The following is a 16,153-nucleotide window of genomic DNA, read 5'->3' as shown; positions in this document are numbered from 1 at the left end:
TTGGTTGGGATGTTTGAAAACCCATTCAACTATTTAGGGCATAGGATTATCACTGATGTCAGAACTATCAAGAAAAATTAGGAATTTTTCTTTAGAAATGAGGTCGAGGAGAAATAGAAAACTCACAATTTCTTAGAACACAGGTTATTAGTAATTAAAGGCTTTAATTTTAATTTTAATTTTTTTGAGATGGAGTCTCACTCTGTCGCCCGGGTTAGAGTGCAATGGCACGATCTTGGCTCACTGCAACCTGCACCTCCCAGGTTCAAGCCTCAGTCTCCAGAGTAGCTAGGATTATAGGCATGCCACCTTGCCCAGCTAATTTTTGTATTTTTAGTAGTGATGGGGTTTCACCATGTTGGCCAGGCTGGTCTTAAATTCCTGGCCTCAGGTGATCCACCTGTCTCAGCCTCTCAAAGTGCTGGGATTACAGGCGTAAGCCACCACACCTGGTAAAAAGCTTTGTTTTTTTTTAACTTCAGGATTCTGATGCACATAGAAAACTTAGCACAAGAAAGTTGATGTACTACTGAAGTGAATACATATAAATGAAATCAGAGGTAGTTCTAGGTGCATCCCTTCTGCTTTCTCTCAGTCCCTGATGCTTAGATCAGACAAAGGCAATGCTAAATTGTCTGTTGTGCACTGACATTAATGTGTTTCAAAGTCTTTCATTTCACCTAACACTGAACGGAAAAGGCTGTGAGTAAATTTAGGCTATGGATGAGACCTGGACATTTGGATGGTCTGGAATATGGAGATAATTTTGTTTTTGTTTGTTTTTGTTTTTCTCAAGGGTGAAAGTTTCAGAGTGCAGGGATCAGAAAGCTTCATATTGGAAATATAAAAATGGTACATTTCTGGAGAGCAATTTGATAATTTGTTTCAATAATTTTTTTTTGACAGTGTCTCATCGTGTCACCCAGGCTGGAGTGCAGTGGAGCAATCATGGCTCACCACAGTCTCAATCTCCCGGACTCAGGTGATCATCCCACCTCAGCCTCCCAAGCAGCTAGGAATATAGGCAAGCACTACCACGCCCTGCCAATTTTGGTATTTTTTGTAGAGATGGGGTTGCACCATGTTGCCTAGGCGGGTCTTGAACTCCTAGGCTCAAGAGATCTGCCTGCCTCAGCCTCCCAAAGTGCAGGATTACAGGTGTGAGCCACCGTGCCCAGCTTGTTTCAATAATTTAAATGTGAATTTCTAACAAAAAGCAAATAAAGCTGTAGGTGTAAGAATGCTTTTTACAACATTGGTTATAATCAAAAACTGCAAATAATCTAAATGTGTATCGATAAGGTAGTCATTAAATAAGTGGGCACATCCATGAATGTACTACATGAAAAATGATTATGTATATCAATACATTTATATTGTATTGTTAAAATTAAAGATTAGCCAGGCGCGGTGGCTCACGCCTATAATCCCAACACTTTGGGAGGCTGAGGCGGGTGGATCACAAGGTCAGGAGTTTGAGACCAGCCTGATCAACGTGGTGAAACCCCGTCTCTACTAAAAATACAAAAATTAGCTGGGCATGGTGGTGTGCACTATAACCCCAGCTACTCAGGAGGCTGAGGCAGGAGAATCACTTTCAATAATTGAAACCGGGAGGCAGAGGTTGCAATGAGCTGAGATCGTGCCACTGCACTCCAGCCTGGGTGACAGAGCGAGACTGTCTCAAAAAAAAAAAAATTGAAGATTAATAAACAAATTATAATTCTACTTTAAAGTGTGTTTGTGTTATCTGGATGGCCGTATGCCAAAATATGTTGACTGTGATCATCACCAAGTAGTGGGATTGACGATGATTTTAACTTCTTTGTACATTTCTTTATTATCTGAAATTTCTTCTTTTATTCTCTTTTATCTCTATTTCCCAAGAAGATCACCCAATACCTCCTCCCCCCAAACATACACACATTATTCTAATGCATTTTATATAAATCTTTCAGTTTGCATGTATTTCTACAAAACGCATTTTTGTAGTTTAGGTATTTATATGTAGGTATTTGTATGTAGGTATTTAGATTTACTTAGATAGTATGACATCCTGTTCCTTACATTTTTACATAGTACTATGATTTTCAGATCTATGTTGCTATGTGTATACCTAGTCTATGCATAGAACTGCTGAATTGTTTTATAATAAAGGCAATATGAATTCTAAGCATGTGCTACCTTCATAATTGGATAAATACACAATAAAGCTTTTTTTTTTTTTTTTTTTGAGACAGAGTTTCACTCTTATTGCCCAGGCTGGAGTGCAATGGCATGATCTTGGCTCACCGCCACCTCTGCCTCCTGGGTTGAAGCAAGTCTTCTGCCTCAGCCTCCCAAGTAGCTGGGATTACAGGCTTGCGCCACCAAGCCCAGCTAATTTTGTATTTTTAGTAGAGATAGGGTTTCTCCATGTTGTTCAGGCTGGTCTCAAACCCCGACCTCAGGTGATCTGCCCACCTTGGCCTCCCAAAGTGCCGTGATTACAGGTGTTAGCCACTGCACCTGGTCAATAAAGCTATTTTTATTGTGGAAAAAGTAAAGAAAACTACCCTTCTTCAAACCTAAAAGCATACATAAAGTTGCAAATTATTGCACTTAATTTTGTCAATGGAATTATCCAAATGAAGAAATATTTATTACAGTGGAGATTCTGTTTTACCAAGCATCTCTACATTTAAAAAGTATTTAGATACATGGAACTCTTTTCTATAAATACATACAATTCAGAGAAAAGAGAATATTTATTTCTATGTAGACTCTAAAATGCTTGACTTATTTTAGAAGGCAAAAATTTCAAAAGACAAAGTTATTTTGAAAGTTAAAAGAAGTGAAAGAAATTATTAGAGTGTGTTCTCACTATATATTAAAAATGAAATTAAAATCATTGAAAATAAAAGAAATATGATATTGTAATGCAAACAGAAATTAAGGAAAATCCCAAAAGGATAGGAAACATTTGATGGACAGCACAGGAATATGAAAAGACAGAGGAAGCAATAAAGCCTATTGGGAAAAACTGAAATTTATATGTTGAAAGTTCATAATTTTTAACATAAAAATCTAATAATAACTGCTAATCCCTTTCCTTTCTTTAAACTTTAATTTAAGGATAAAAATAGAACTTCAAGAGTAACTTTATTCAGTCATATTTTTATAACATAGATATCAAATACTCTCAGTAAAGATTTGTGTTTAACTTTCAAACTTTTCTTCAAAACAATATCATATTCCTAGGTGAGAGGTATGAAAGAAAATCACATTTGACTATATACTATGAAAGGAAATGGCAAGATGAGAGTCATATTTCAAAGCAGATGTTACTGAAGTATTGTAAGTCAAGTAAAGGTCACAAAAAGCTTTCTTCTCTTTCTTATTTTGGCTAGTTTTTACTGATAACAGTGGAGAAGGTTTATAACACAGCATTGGAAGACAACACCAAGTTGCCCTTACTAAGAGTATTTTGTTGAAAACAGGGCCTCCTTTTTCTACCCCTCTCCCGAATATTGGGTTTCAGAATGAAGTCATTGACCTAGGAAAAATAAACATAGTTTTCAGGGACCAGAGCCAGGTCCGAAAAACAAATTAAAGTACAGAAGCTTAAGTGTGAAAACAAAAAAAACACCCACAAAATAGTGATTTGGGAGTCCAGGGCCAAATGGGAAGAAGGACTGAGGGGAACGGCCCCACACGATGACCACACTGTTTAGGGAGAAGGTCACAGCAGTCTTGCTTTCTCTGGAAACTCGAGTTAAACCAGAAACCAAGACTGTAGGATGTGCCTTGAGTAAGAGGTCTCTTGAATTTACTTATGAGTTGATGTAACTTTAAAGATGCAGTCAGCATTTCATTCATTTTTAGGCAGAATGGCATAATGGTTGTAGATTCATAATTTTCAGTCTCACAAAGTTCAAACTTTGTAACCTTTGGCAGTTTATTTAGCTTCCTCATCTATAGAATATATACATAGTAAGAGAATTCACCTCATAGGATTACTAAAAGGATTAAACAAAATAGGTCTTCTAAACAGCTTAGGACAAGTTCTGGCACATAGCATGTATTCAGTAAATGTTAGCTAGTGCTGGTAGAATTACCATTTGAGCATCTATCTGCCTGAGACTGATATCTGAATTTATATACCAATTAAAATTGTTATGTTATAATGTTTTGATATATTAAATCTAAAGAAGACTTTATTTACTAATATTAAGATATGAAACTTGCACAGATCTATCACTATTGATAACAGAGGGTACAAATCTTAGTCCACAAACTCAAGTATACAAGAAATGTTTTAATTTCTATTTCAAGCCCCCATTACACCAGATGCTAGAAAAATACTCTCAGTCAACTCAAGGTTCCCACTCCCAAACCCAGTTGCATTGGGATTGCATATATGTTCTGGGGGCTATCATCTGTTGTTAGTTGTCAACATCTGACCATGCTACTATCTGTTGAGACTTATGTTCTAGTTGCCAGTCCACAAAGTTGACAGTTGTGTCCTCCTTGTATTGGACACCAGTTTCTGTTGTAGCAGGACAAGCCACAGACAAAACCCCTCAGACACTGAGTTAAAGATTAAGAAGGGCTTTATTCAGCCGGGAGCTTCAGCAAGACTCACGTCTCCAACAACCAAGCTCCCTGAGTGAGCAATTCCTGTCCCCTTTAAGGGCTCCCAACTCTAAGGGGGTCTGCGTGAGAGGGTCGTGATAGATTGAGCAAGCAAGGGGTACATGACTGCGAGCTGCATGCACTGGTAATTAGAACGGAACAGAACAGGACAGGGATTTTCACAGTGCTTTTCTATACAATGTCTGTAATCTATAGATAACATAACCGATTAAGTCAGGGGTCGATCTTTAACTACCAGGCCCAGGGTGTGGCGCTGGGCTATCTGCTTCTGGATTTCATTTCTGCCTTTTAGTTTTTACTTCTTCTTTCTTTGGAGGCAGAAATTGGGCATAAGACAATATGAGGGGTGGTCTCCCTTACTGTAACTTTTGGGAGCGTGATAAAATTAGTGAGACACTAAAAGTCCCTACCCCATCCCTCTACTAGCCTCTGGCTTATGGGAAATGATCTGCTGCTCCTCCGACCACTATGCTGGGGCACAAAGGTGCTCTGTGAGGCTGTTTCAGTCTCCCTTTGTAAGTCAAACATACCATATTGCCATCTCTACTATATTGTTCCTGGGCTAGCATAGGGTGAACTCTGGGGGTGAACTCTAGCATAGGATGAACATAGGGTGAACTCCAGATTAAATAGAAAAAATGATGATTCTTCTGTGCTTGAATTCCCCAAAATTATGCAAAGGGAGATGTTCTACTATGCCTTAAACTTGTACCCCACGCCGCCTTCAGAATCAATCCAGGAGAAAGCTGGGCACAGGTCCTTTTTCAGGTACCCAGCATCTAGGCTCCTTTCTTTTCCTCTGACTTCTCTCCTTTTCCACAAGTCTAGAGAGTCTTCAGTCTTGGGGACAGGAAAAACTGGCTTTGACCTGTCAGGTATCTTTCTAATTGTTTTGTCTCAAGGCTGAATCTTGGCTTTTAAAATTTTTAAAAATCAAAGATTTGAAAACTCTTCTAACAGGAATGTCCAGTTCATAGTCTAGCTGCCTCAATGAGTAAAGTCATAGGGAAAAAATATACAAAACCAAAAATACTGATTAATATCTCAAAATACCTCAAAATAAGAAGGGATATCTGTTTTTTCTTTTTATCTAAAACTATATTTTAAATACATATAAGTAAAATACTTTGACTTTCAAAAATAAATAGTCTTCCAAGTAAAATATTTTCTGCTAGTTAAAAACATGAATTTCATCATGTATGATTGAAAAGTGCTGGATTTTATAATTCCTTTCAGCCCAAATTGCAAATATCAACTATACCCATTACATGCATGCAGATGGTTCTAACATCAGCTTGCCAGCGAGGATTTCTTAGTGTTTTCAGTTCCTATCCTTGCCTCTTTATCTCCTTCTACAATCTGCTGGTCGATCTGTTCCTCAGTGACTTCTTGTTACTCTCCAAATTTACTGCATCCTCTTTTTATAATCTACTATCCAAAAGAATGTGTAGCTTTTCGTTTTGTAAAATTTGACCATGTCTGCATGTTATCTCCTTAAGAATTTCAGACACAATACATCTTTTGTGGAGTCTAGAGAAAACTTGAAAACAGAGACATTTGGTAATATAATTAGATGGTGGTCATATTAATTTTTAAGGCTCTTGATAATTTCAAAGACCCATATATTTGTATTGCATTTTGATCAGTGTTACCTAGGTCATCAGTGAGCCCCCTTGAAATACAATACGGCCATATTCATCTTTGTAGGACTTCTTCATGATACAATGGGTAACAGATAGCAATTCTTCAATCACCACTAAATGAAAGAACAATAAGATAGTTGGCTGTTTTCAAACAGTAATGCATAGCGAGACTGTTCTACTCTGTCACATACCATATACTGTATGTCCACTATATTTCAAAAGTGTAAGTGTAGCAACAATTATGGGTAAAAATGTGTTTAGAATTGGATTATTATAAGTTCATAGCAGAAAAGTTCCTTAACACATTTAAGGAAGAAGACAGCAAAGTAAATTTTACATTTCTGAACAAAAGATAAAAACTTTAAAAAAAGTGAGCATTGAGATATAACCCTCAACATTAGGAATTGAAGTAGGAAAAGCAATAAACCAACTTGGGTTCCAGTTCTCGTTCTACAAATTACTTGCAGAGAAACTATGGGAAAGGCATTTAATATTCTGAGGGGCTGTTTTTCCTTTTATAAGCTGAAATTTTGAACTAGAATCTCTAAGTTTCTTTCATTGTACCATTCAATTATTTCCCTTGTTTAAAAACATGTCAGATAACAGACAGAATAAAATTACAGAAATTTAAAAAAATGCAGAGTAAATCAGTCATGTAAAAAATTGTGGTAAAACCATTTTAACTTTAAAATTGCTTTTCTAGTTTCTAAATGGTAAAAGGTTTAAGTTTCCAAACTGATCAATATAGAAACTTAAAAAAAAGACTTTATTATGTATGTAATTTCTAAATAATTGAAGCCATCTACTGTCATAAGGAGGTACTTCAGGCAAAATACTGTCAGCTTAATTTTAATTCCTTTTTAAAGTAAAAATGTTATAGCTACAACACATAATATGCAAGTGCAGGTTTATGCACATTTTTCTAAATCTTTCAGAATATAATATTACCAGGTTTTTTGTTTGTTTGTTTCCATTTTGTTTTGCTAAAGTATGTAGGAATTTTTAAGGCATATGTTAGTTTATGGAAAGGTTTCCAGATTGAAACAAAGATTGTTATTTTGAATTCTCTGCTTTTATTATGTTAATTAAAACAAAACTTTATAGAGAATCTAAGTGCCTCTCAAGCTACATAAAAAGAATACCCAGTTGATGCATGGGAATTATAAAGATAATTTACACAGTTGGTAAAGGAAACAGCCTATACTGAAAGGCAATTAAACAAGAGCTATATTACATTATATTTAAAATAGGAAATATATGTGCAGAAAACCAAGTAATCATCATTACTCTTATATTTGTCTCCTGGAATGGATTCTCTTAAAATTCTGATAGTGCCTCCTTTCCTTTCCTCTCCACCTTAAACAAGTGCTTCTTACACTTTGGTGTGTACATCATCACCTGGGGATCTTGTTAAAATGCAGATTCTTACTCAGAAAGCCTGGGGTGTGGCCTGAGATGCTGAGCTTCTAACCAGCTCCCAGGGGTTTCCCGTGTTACTAGTCTTCAGATTGAGTGGCAAGGCCCTTAACTATGGGCAGCCAGGGTTGAAATGACAAAAGATAAGAAGTGCCAGGGTTTTCCTTTTTGTTTTGTTCTACTACCTATTCAAAACCCAGACTGAAATTCTTAGCTTATTTACTTAGCTTAATTCTTAGCTTAGTTACTTTTCCATGCTTTTACTTCCTTCTCACTGGTGCCTACTCTATTCCCACAAAAGAAAAGTTCTTAAATATACACACCTGTTATTATCTAGCATGCCATAGGTAATATTATCCATGTGACGCATAGGCTAAGGGTCCTCAAAGAATGGTTCCCTACTGTGCTTGATGAGAATGTTTTCTAGAAATAGGGTCATGGTAAAGAGACTCTGAATGACTCTACTAAGGGGTAAATTGTGCCGAAACTTAAAACAGTGAATAATTCTGCAATCATGTCAATTTGGCTTTAGAATATATTATAATAGAATTTGCAGGAGATTTATTTACTAATTACATTTTACTTAAGGTAATAAAATATATTTGTATGCTCTGACCATACACTAACTAATAGTGTTGGTGAGGAGGAGATAAAGAGAGGGGGATCTGCCTGAAAGCATGAGGAAGTATATGTAGGAGGGTAGTCTGGGATAAATTTTTTTTTATGAATAATACATCTGTGGAAAGTCAAGATTTCATCTGTCAAGTTCTAATGCAACTGAAATAATACAAATGGACATTGCATTATTTTCCCCTTCTCAATGGATTATTTAAAGTGCTGTTAAGGATGTTTTGGGGGTATAAACATCTACCATATGTTGAACACATACTATGTATCCACATCTAAACTAAGAAATCTCTATGCAGTGGCTTAGTAAGTTCTCACTATGTATCTATGTGGTAGGTGCCATTATGCCAATAAGATAAGAAAATATAGCTTATCGAGGAACTTTTCTCTGTATTTATATTATACTTTAAGTTCTAGGGTACATGTGCACAACGTGCAGGTTTGTTACATATGTATACATGTGGTATGTTGGTGTGCTGCACCCATTAACTCATCATTTACATTAGGTATATCTCCTAATGCTATCCCTCCCCCCTCCCCGACCCCACGACAGGCCCCAGTGTGTGATGTTCCCCTTCCGGTGTCCAAGTGTTCTCATTGTTCAATTCCCACCTATGAGTGAGAACATGTGGTGTTTGGTTTTTTGTCCTTGCGATAGTTTGCTGAGAATGATGGTTTCCAGCTTCATCCATGTCCCTACAAAGGACATGAACTCATCATTTTTTATGGCTGCATAGTATTCCATGGTGTATATGTGCCACATTTTCTTAATCCAGTCTATCATCGATGGACATTTGGGTTGGTTCCAAGTCTTTGCTATTGTGAATAGTGCTGCAATAAACATACGTGTGAATGTGTCTTTATAGCAGCATGATTTATAGTCCTTTGGGTATATACTCAGTAATGGGATGGATGGATCAAATGGTATTTCTAGTTCTGGATCCTTGAGGAATCGCCACACTGTCTTCCACAATGGTGGAACTAGTTTGCAGTCCCACCAACAGTGTAAAAGTGTTCCTATTTCTCCACATCCTCTCCAGCACCTGTTTTTCCTGACTTTTTAATGATCGCCATTCTAACTGGTGTGAGATGGTATCTCATTGTGGTTTTGATTTGCATTTCTCTGATGGCCACTGATGATCAGCATTTTTTCATGTGTCTTTTGGCTGCATAAATGTCTTCTTTTGAGAAGTGTCTGTTCATATCCTTCACCCAATTTTTGATGGGGTTGTTTGTTTTTTTCTTGTAAGTTTGTTTGCGTTCTTTGTAGATTCTGGATATTAGCCCTTTGTCAGATGAGTAGGTTGCGAAAATTTTCTCCCATTCTGTAGGTTGCCTGTTCAGTCTGATGGTAGTTTCTTTTGCTGTGCAGAAGCTCTTTAGTTTGATTAGATCCCATTTGTCAATTTTGGCTTTTGTTGCCATTGCTTTTGGTGTTTTACACATGAAGTCCTTGCCCATGCCTATGTCCTGAATGGTATTGCCTAGGTTTTCTTCTAGGGTTTTTATTGTTTTAGGTCTAACATGTAAGTCTTTAATCCATCTTGAATTAATTTTTGTATAAGGTGTAAGGAAGGGATCCAGTTTCAGCTTTCTACATATGGCTAGCCAGTTTTCCCAGCACCATTTATTAAATAGGGAATCCTTTCCCCGTTTCTTGTTTTTCTCAGATTTGTCAAAGATCAGATGGTTGTAGATGTGTGGTATTATTTCTGAGGGCTCTGTTCTGCTCCATTGGTCTAGATCTCTGTTTTGGTACCAGTACCATGCTGTTTTGGTTACTGTAGCCTTGTAGTATAATTTGAAGTCAGGTAGTGTGATGCCTCCAGCTTTGTTCTTTTGGCTTAGGATTGTCTTGGCGATGCAGGCTCTTTTTTGGTTCCATATGAACTTTAAAGTAGTTTTTTCCAATTCTGTGAAGAAAGTCATTGGTAGCTTGATGGGGATGGCATTGAATCTATAAATTACCTTGGGCAGTATGGCCATTTTCACGATATTGATTCTTCCCATCCATGAGCATGGAGTGTTCTTCCATTTGTTTGTGTCCTCTCTTACTTCATTGAGCAGTGGTTTGTAGTTCTCCTTGAAGAGGTCCTTCACATCCCTTGTAAGTTAGGATTCCTAGGTATTTTATTCTCTTTGAAGCAATTGTGAATGGGAGTTCACTCATGATTTGGCTCTCTGTTTGTCTGTTATTGGTGTATAGGAATGCTTGTGATTTTTGCACATTGATTTTGTATCCTGAGACTTTGCTGAAGTTGCTTATCAGCTTAAGGAGATTTTGGGCTGAGACAATGGGGTTTTCTAGATATACAATCATGTCATCTGCAAACAGGGACAATTTGACTTCCTCTTTTCCTAATTGAATACCCTTTATTTCTTTCTCCTGCCTGATTGCCCTGGCCAGAACTTCCAACACTATGTTGAATAGGAGTGGTGAGAGAGGGCATCCCTGTCTTGTACCAGTTTTCAAAGGGAATGCTTCCAGTTTTTGTCCATTCAGTATGATATTTGCTGTGGGTTTGTCATAGATAGCTCTTATTATTTTGAGATATGTCCCATCAATACCTAATTTGTTGAGAGTTTTTTGCATGAAGGGCTGTTGAATTTTGTCAAAGGCCTTTTCTGCATCTCTTGAGATCATGTGGTTTTTGTCATTGGTTCTGTTTATATGCTGGATTACGTTTATTGATTTGCATATGTTGAATGAGCCTTGCATCCCCGGGATGAAGCCCACTTGATCATGGTGGATAAGCTTTTTGATGTGCTGCTGGATTCGGTTTGCCAGTATTTTATTGAGGATTTTTGCATTGACGTTCATCAGGGATAATGGTCTAAAGTTCTGTTTTTTTTGTTGTGTCTCTGCCAGGCTTTGGTATCAGGATGATGCTGGCCTCATAAAATGAGTTAGGGGGGATTCCCTCTTTTTCTATCAATTGGAATAGTTTCAGAAGGAATGGTACCAGCTCCTCCTTGTACCTCTGCTAGAATTTGGCTGTGAATCTGTCTGGTCCTGAACTTTTTTTCGTTGGTAGGCTATTAATTATTGCCTCAATTTCAGAGCCTGTTATTTTTCTATTCAGGGATTCAACTTCTTCCTGGTTTAGTCTTGGGAGGGTGTATGTGTCAAGGAATTTATCCATTTCTTCTAGATTTTCTAGTTTATTTGCATAGAGGTGTTTATAGTATTCTCTGATGGTAGTTTGTATCTCTGTGGGATCGGTAGCGATACCCCCTTTATGATTTTTTATTGTGTCTATTTGATTCTTGTCTCTTTCCTTCTTTATTAGTCTTGCTAGCAGTCTATCTATTTTGTTGATCTTTTCAAAAAATGAGCTCCTAGATTCACTGATTTTTTGAAGGGTTTTTTGTGTCTCTATCTCCTTCAGTTCCACTCTGATCTTAGTTATTTCTTACTTTCTGCTAGCTTTTGAATGTGTTTGCTCTTGCTTCTCTAGTTCTTTTAATTGTGATGTTAGGGTGTCAATTTTAGATCTTTTCTGCTTTCTCTTGTAGGCATTCAGTGCTATACATTTCCCTCTACACACTGCTTTAAATGTGTCCCAGAGATTCTGGTATATTGTGTCTTTGTTCTCATTGGTTTCAAAGAACATCTTTATTTCTGCCTTCATTTCATTATGTACCCAGTAGTCATTCAGGAGCAGGTTGTTCAGTTTCCATGTAATTGGGCGGTTTTGAGTGAATTTCTTAATCCTGAGTTCTAGTTTGATTGCACTGTGGTCTGAGAGACAGATTGTTATAATTTCTGTTCTTTTACATTTGCTGAGGAGTGCTTTACTTCCAACTATGTGGTCAATTTTGGAATAGGTGTGGTGTGGTGCTGAAAAAAATGTATATTCTGTTGATTTGGGGTGGAGAGTTCTGTAGATGTCTATTAGGTCTGCATGGTGCAGAGCTGAGTTCAATTCCTGGATATCCTTGTTGACTTTGTCTCGTTGATCTGTCTGATGTTGACAGTGGGGTGTTAAAGTCTTCCATTATTATTGTGTGGGAGTCTAAGTCTCTTTGTAGGTCTCTAAGGACTTGCTTTATGAATCTGGGTGCTCCTGTATTGGGTGCATATATATTTAGGATAGTTAGCTCTTCTTCTTGAATTGATCCCTTTACCATTATGTAATGGCCTTCTTTGTCTCTTTTGATCTTTGTTGGTTTAAAGTCTGTTTTATCAGAGACTAGGATTGCAACCTCTGCTTTTTTTTGTTTTCCATTTGCTTGGTAGATCTTTCTCCATCCCTTTATTTTGAGGCTACGTGTGTCTCTGCATGTGAGATGGGTCTCCTGAATACAGCACACTGATGGGTCTTAACTCTTTATCCAATTTGCCAGTCTGTGTCTTTTAATTGGAACATTTAGCCCACTTACATTTAAGGTTAATATTGTTATGTGTGAATTTGATCCTGTCATTATGATGTTAGCTGGTTATTTTGCCTGTGAGTTGATGCAGTTTCTTCTCGAGGAACTTTTTAATTGGGAAACCTTTTGAAAAAATTTAACCCAACAGTGAGTTTTGTGAAAAGCTCCATTGTATGGTTTATCCTATATGAATAAATATATCCAATATATTTAAAACTTAAGAATAGGAAAACTTAGGGTTATTATTCATTTCATGAAAAGAATAGCCAGTGATTGCAGTTAAGTGGTTAGTATATGTAACAGGGATTTTTTGAGTTACATATATTTAATGTACATATAATTTTCCAGGTAAACACTAGCAAAAAGTTTGGCATGTCTATAATAACGCTGTTAATTTTCTATTCATTTTGATTGCTTAGGAGATTGTCTTAGTCTGTTTCCTGTTGATATAATAGAATATCTGTGGCTGAGTAATTTATAAAGGAAAGAGGTCTATTTTAGCTCATGATTCTGGAGGCTGGGAGGTCCAAGATCAGTTCACATCTGGCTGGCTTCTGGTATGGGCCTCACGCTTCATCATAATATGCCAAAGAAGCAGAAGGGGAGGCAAGCTAGTGTAAGGAGACCAAACATGAGAGGCAGCCTCACTTTATGTAACCACCTGGCCTCGCAGTAACTAACCAGTCCTGCAGAGTTAGAACTACTTCTTTGAGAATGGCATTAATTCCTCTTAGCAACCTAATCACCTTACTTTTCCATGTTTTTACTTCCTCCTCAACACAACCACATTGGGGACCAAGCCTCAGCATGAGTTTTGGTCAGAAGAAACCACAGCATTCTGCTCCTCCCTCAAACTCATGTCCTTCTTACAATGCAAAATCATCCCATCCCCAAAATTGCCAAAATCGTAACTCGTCCTGCACCAACTTAAAAGTCCAAAGCCCAAAGTCTCATCTGGGAAATTATGAAATCAAAACAAGTTATCTATTTCCCAGATACAATGGTGGGACAGGCATAGGGTATATACACTCCAATTCCAAAAGGGAGAAACAGGCAAGAAGAAGGGAGTAACAGGCTCAAAGCAAGTTCAAAACCCAGCAGGTTAGACATTAAATTTTAAAGTTGGAGAATAATTTCCCTAAACTCCATGCACACTAGGGTTGGAGGTGGAGCCCCAAAGGCATCAGGCAGCCCTGCCCCTATGGCTTTGTTGGTGCAGCCCACGTGGCTGCTCTCATGGGTTGGAGTCTGGTGCCTGTAACTTTCCCAGGCAGGCATTATCCCCTGCCAGTGACTCTACAATTCTGGGGTCTCAAGGGTGGCCCAGGCCCTGTGGCTCTACTAAGCATTACCCTAGTAAAAGAACTCAGCAGTGGTTGCACCCCTTTGACAAATCACTACCTGGGCCCCTAGGCTTTTCAATCACCCTCAGATATTTAAGTGGAGGAAGCCACACCTCCATAGTTCTTGCATTCTGCACATGGAACTGCCAAGGCTTACAGCTTGTGCCTTCTATAGTTTGAGCATGAGCCACATCTGGGCCTGTTTGAATGAAGGTGTGGTGCTGCCAAGGTTTACAGTTTGCACCATTTGGAGCAACAAGTTGAGCTGTACCTGAGGCCAGTTGAGCCACAACTGGCTGAGGAGTCCTGTTCCTGAATGCAGAGAGCAGAGAGACCCCAGCCTGCCCTACCTAGGCTCAAGGTAGCAAGCCCTTGCTGCCCTCAAGATCCTAACATTCTTAGACTGTGATGGGGGGAGCAGCCTCAAAGATCTCTGAAATGCCTTCAGGGTCTTTCTCCCATTGTCCTGATGATTAGTACCAGGTTCCCTTCTAGCCATATTAATCTCTTTAGCAAACAGTTTCTGGGTATTGCTGTGATATATTCTATATTTTATTATTACTTTATTATGTATCTTAACTTCTCTACCAGAATATAAACTAAGCTCCACAAGAAAAGAAACAGTGTTTTCATCCTTTACAGTACCAAGTACATCTTCATTTAGCAGATCACAGTAAGTCATGCTGAATTAAATTGCTATTTCTTTAGTGTCAACATCTATGTATGTGAGATGAGCAGACTGTAGTTCACCAATTTTTCATTTTAATGGTGTTTAAGAACCTTTAAAGGTTGTAGCATGATTGATTCAGATGCAGAAACACACCAGTTGTAAAAAGGACTAAAATAAAGGGACTGATTGCCCTTATTTTTCAACACAGGGACAAAGTCTTAGTTTTGTTTTAAGCTTTTTATCTAAGTTTAATTTCTATGATGCCTCATAAATGTTTACCAATAATAACAATAACAATTTCATGTGGAAGTCTCTCTTCTTTACTTCTCTTATCTCCAAGGATTTTATGCTTAAAGAAAAAAATATTGCTATGGAATTGGCCAACATGACTGAATAGAAGTAGCTAGTGTATGCCACTCTCATGAAGAGAAATGGAACGGGCGAGTAAATACAGCACCTTCAATGGAAACATCCAAGTACACACATTGGAAACTCAAGGAAACAAGCTGACCCATGGAGAATGGAGAAAAGCAAGGCAGGATGACTGCCTACCCAGGAGTGACATGGAGCCAGGAGCGCCTCCTCAGCCCAGGGAAGTGGTGAGTGAGCAACCCCTGAGACCCACAAATCTTTGCGACTCTCGGGTCAGGAGATCCTCTCATGGATCCACCCCATCAGGGCTTTCAGTCTGACACGCAGAGCTACATGGAGTCTTGGCAGAGCAGCCACTCAGGCACACACACGCAGCCCCAGCAGCCTTAGATACCCAGGCTTCCTAGCAAAAGCAGCTGCAACTCCGGCAAAGCAGGAGGTTAGATCCCTATACATGTTCCTAGGAAAGGCGCTGAATCCAGGGGGCTGAGCAGTGACAGTCTGCAGGCTGTTGTTTCCATGGCATCTCGCAGGGTAAGATCCACTGGCTTGGGAAACAAGCCAGCCACTGGTGGCAGCATTACACCTCCCTGAGATGGAGCTCCCAAGGGGAGAGAGAAGCCACCATCTCTGTTATTTCACAGCCTTAGCCATTGTTGCCTTTGGGCTCTAGGGAGTCCGAGTTGACTAGGGACTGCAGTGGTCCCTTGGCATAGCCTAGAAGCTATACAGAGAGGCAGTCGAACTGCTTATTCACGTGGATCCCAGACCCCATTTCTCTTCACTGGGCAGAATCTTCCAGCTGGGGTCTCTAGTCACCCACTGATTTCAAACCTCTCTGGGATAGAGGTCACAGAGTGTGGGGTGGGCTGCCATCTTCGCTGTTTGATAGCTTTAGCCATTCTTGCCTTTGGGCTTTGGACAGTCTGAGGCAACTGGGGGATGGAGCAGACCGCAAGCATAGCACAGGTGCTCTATGAAACATAGCTAGACTGCTTTCTTAAGTGGGTCCCTTATCCTGTTCCTCCCCACTGGGCAGGACCTCCCAACTGGGGTCTCCAGCCACCTCCTAC

General features: G+C 38.7%; 1 protein-coding gene across 1 annotated transcript in view; it reads right to left on the bottom strand.

Annotated features, from left to right (window-relative positions):
* Positions 1-6,305: 6,305 nt before the first annotated feature.
* HFM1 (helicase for meiosis 1) overlaps positions 6,306-16,153 on the bottom strand; it is a 215,633-nt gene continuing 205,785 nt past the window's right edge. Inside the window, exon 41 of the mRNA XM_032155383.2 lies at positions 6,306-6,391. Coding sequence (XP_032011274.1) covers positions 6,386-6,391 — 6 coding nt within the window. The 3' untranslated portion in view covers positions 6,306-6,385. The remainder of the gene's footprint in view (positions 6,392-16,153) is intronic.

The sequence above is a fragment of the Hylobates moloch genome, unplaced genomic scaffold, assembly GCF_009828535.3.
Source record: "Hylobates moloch isolate HMO894 unplaced genomic scaffold, HMol_V3 SCAFFOLD_5, whole genome shotgun sequence".
NCBI classification, from domain to species: domain Eukaryota; kingdom Metazoa; phylum Chordata; class Mammalia; order Primates; family Hylobatidae; genus Hylobates; species Hylobates moloch.
The sequence above is the reverse complement of the archived record's forward strand: the minus strand, read 5'-3'. Positions and strand labels throughout refer to the sequence as shown.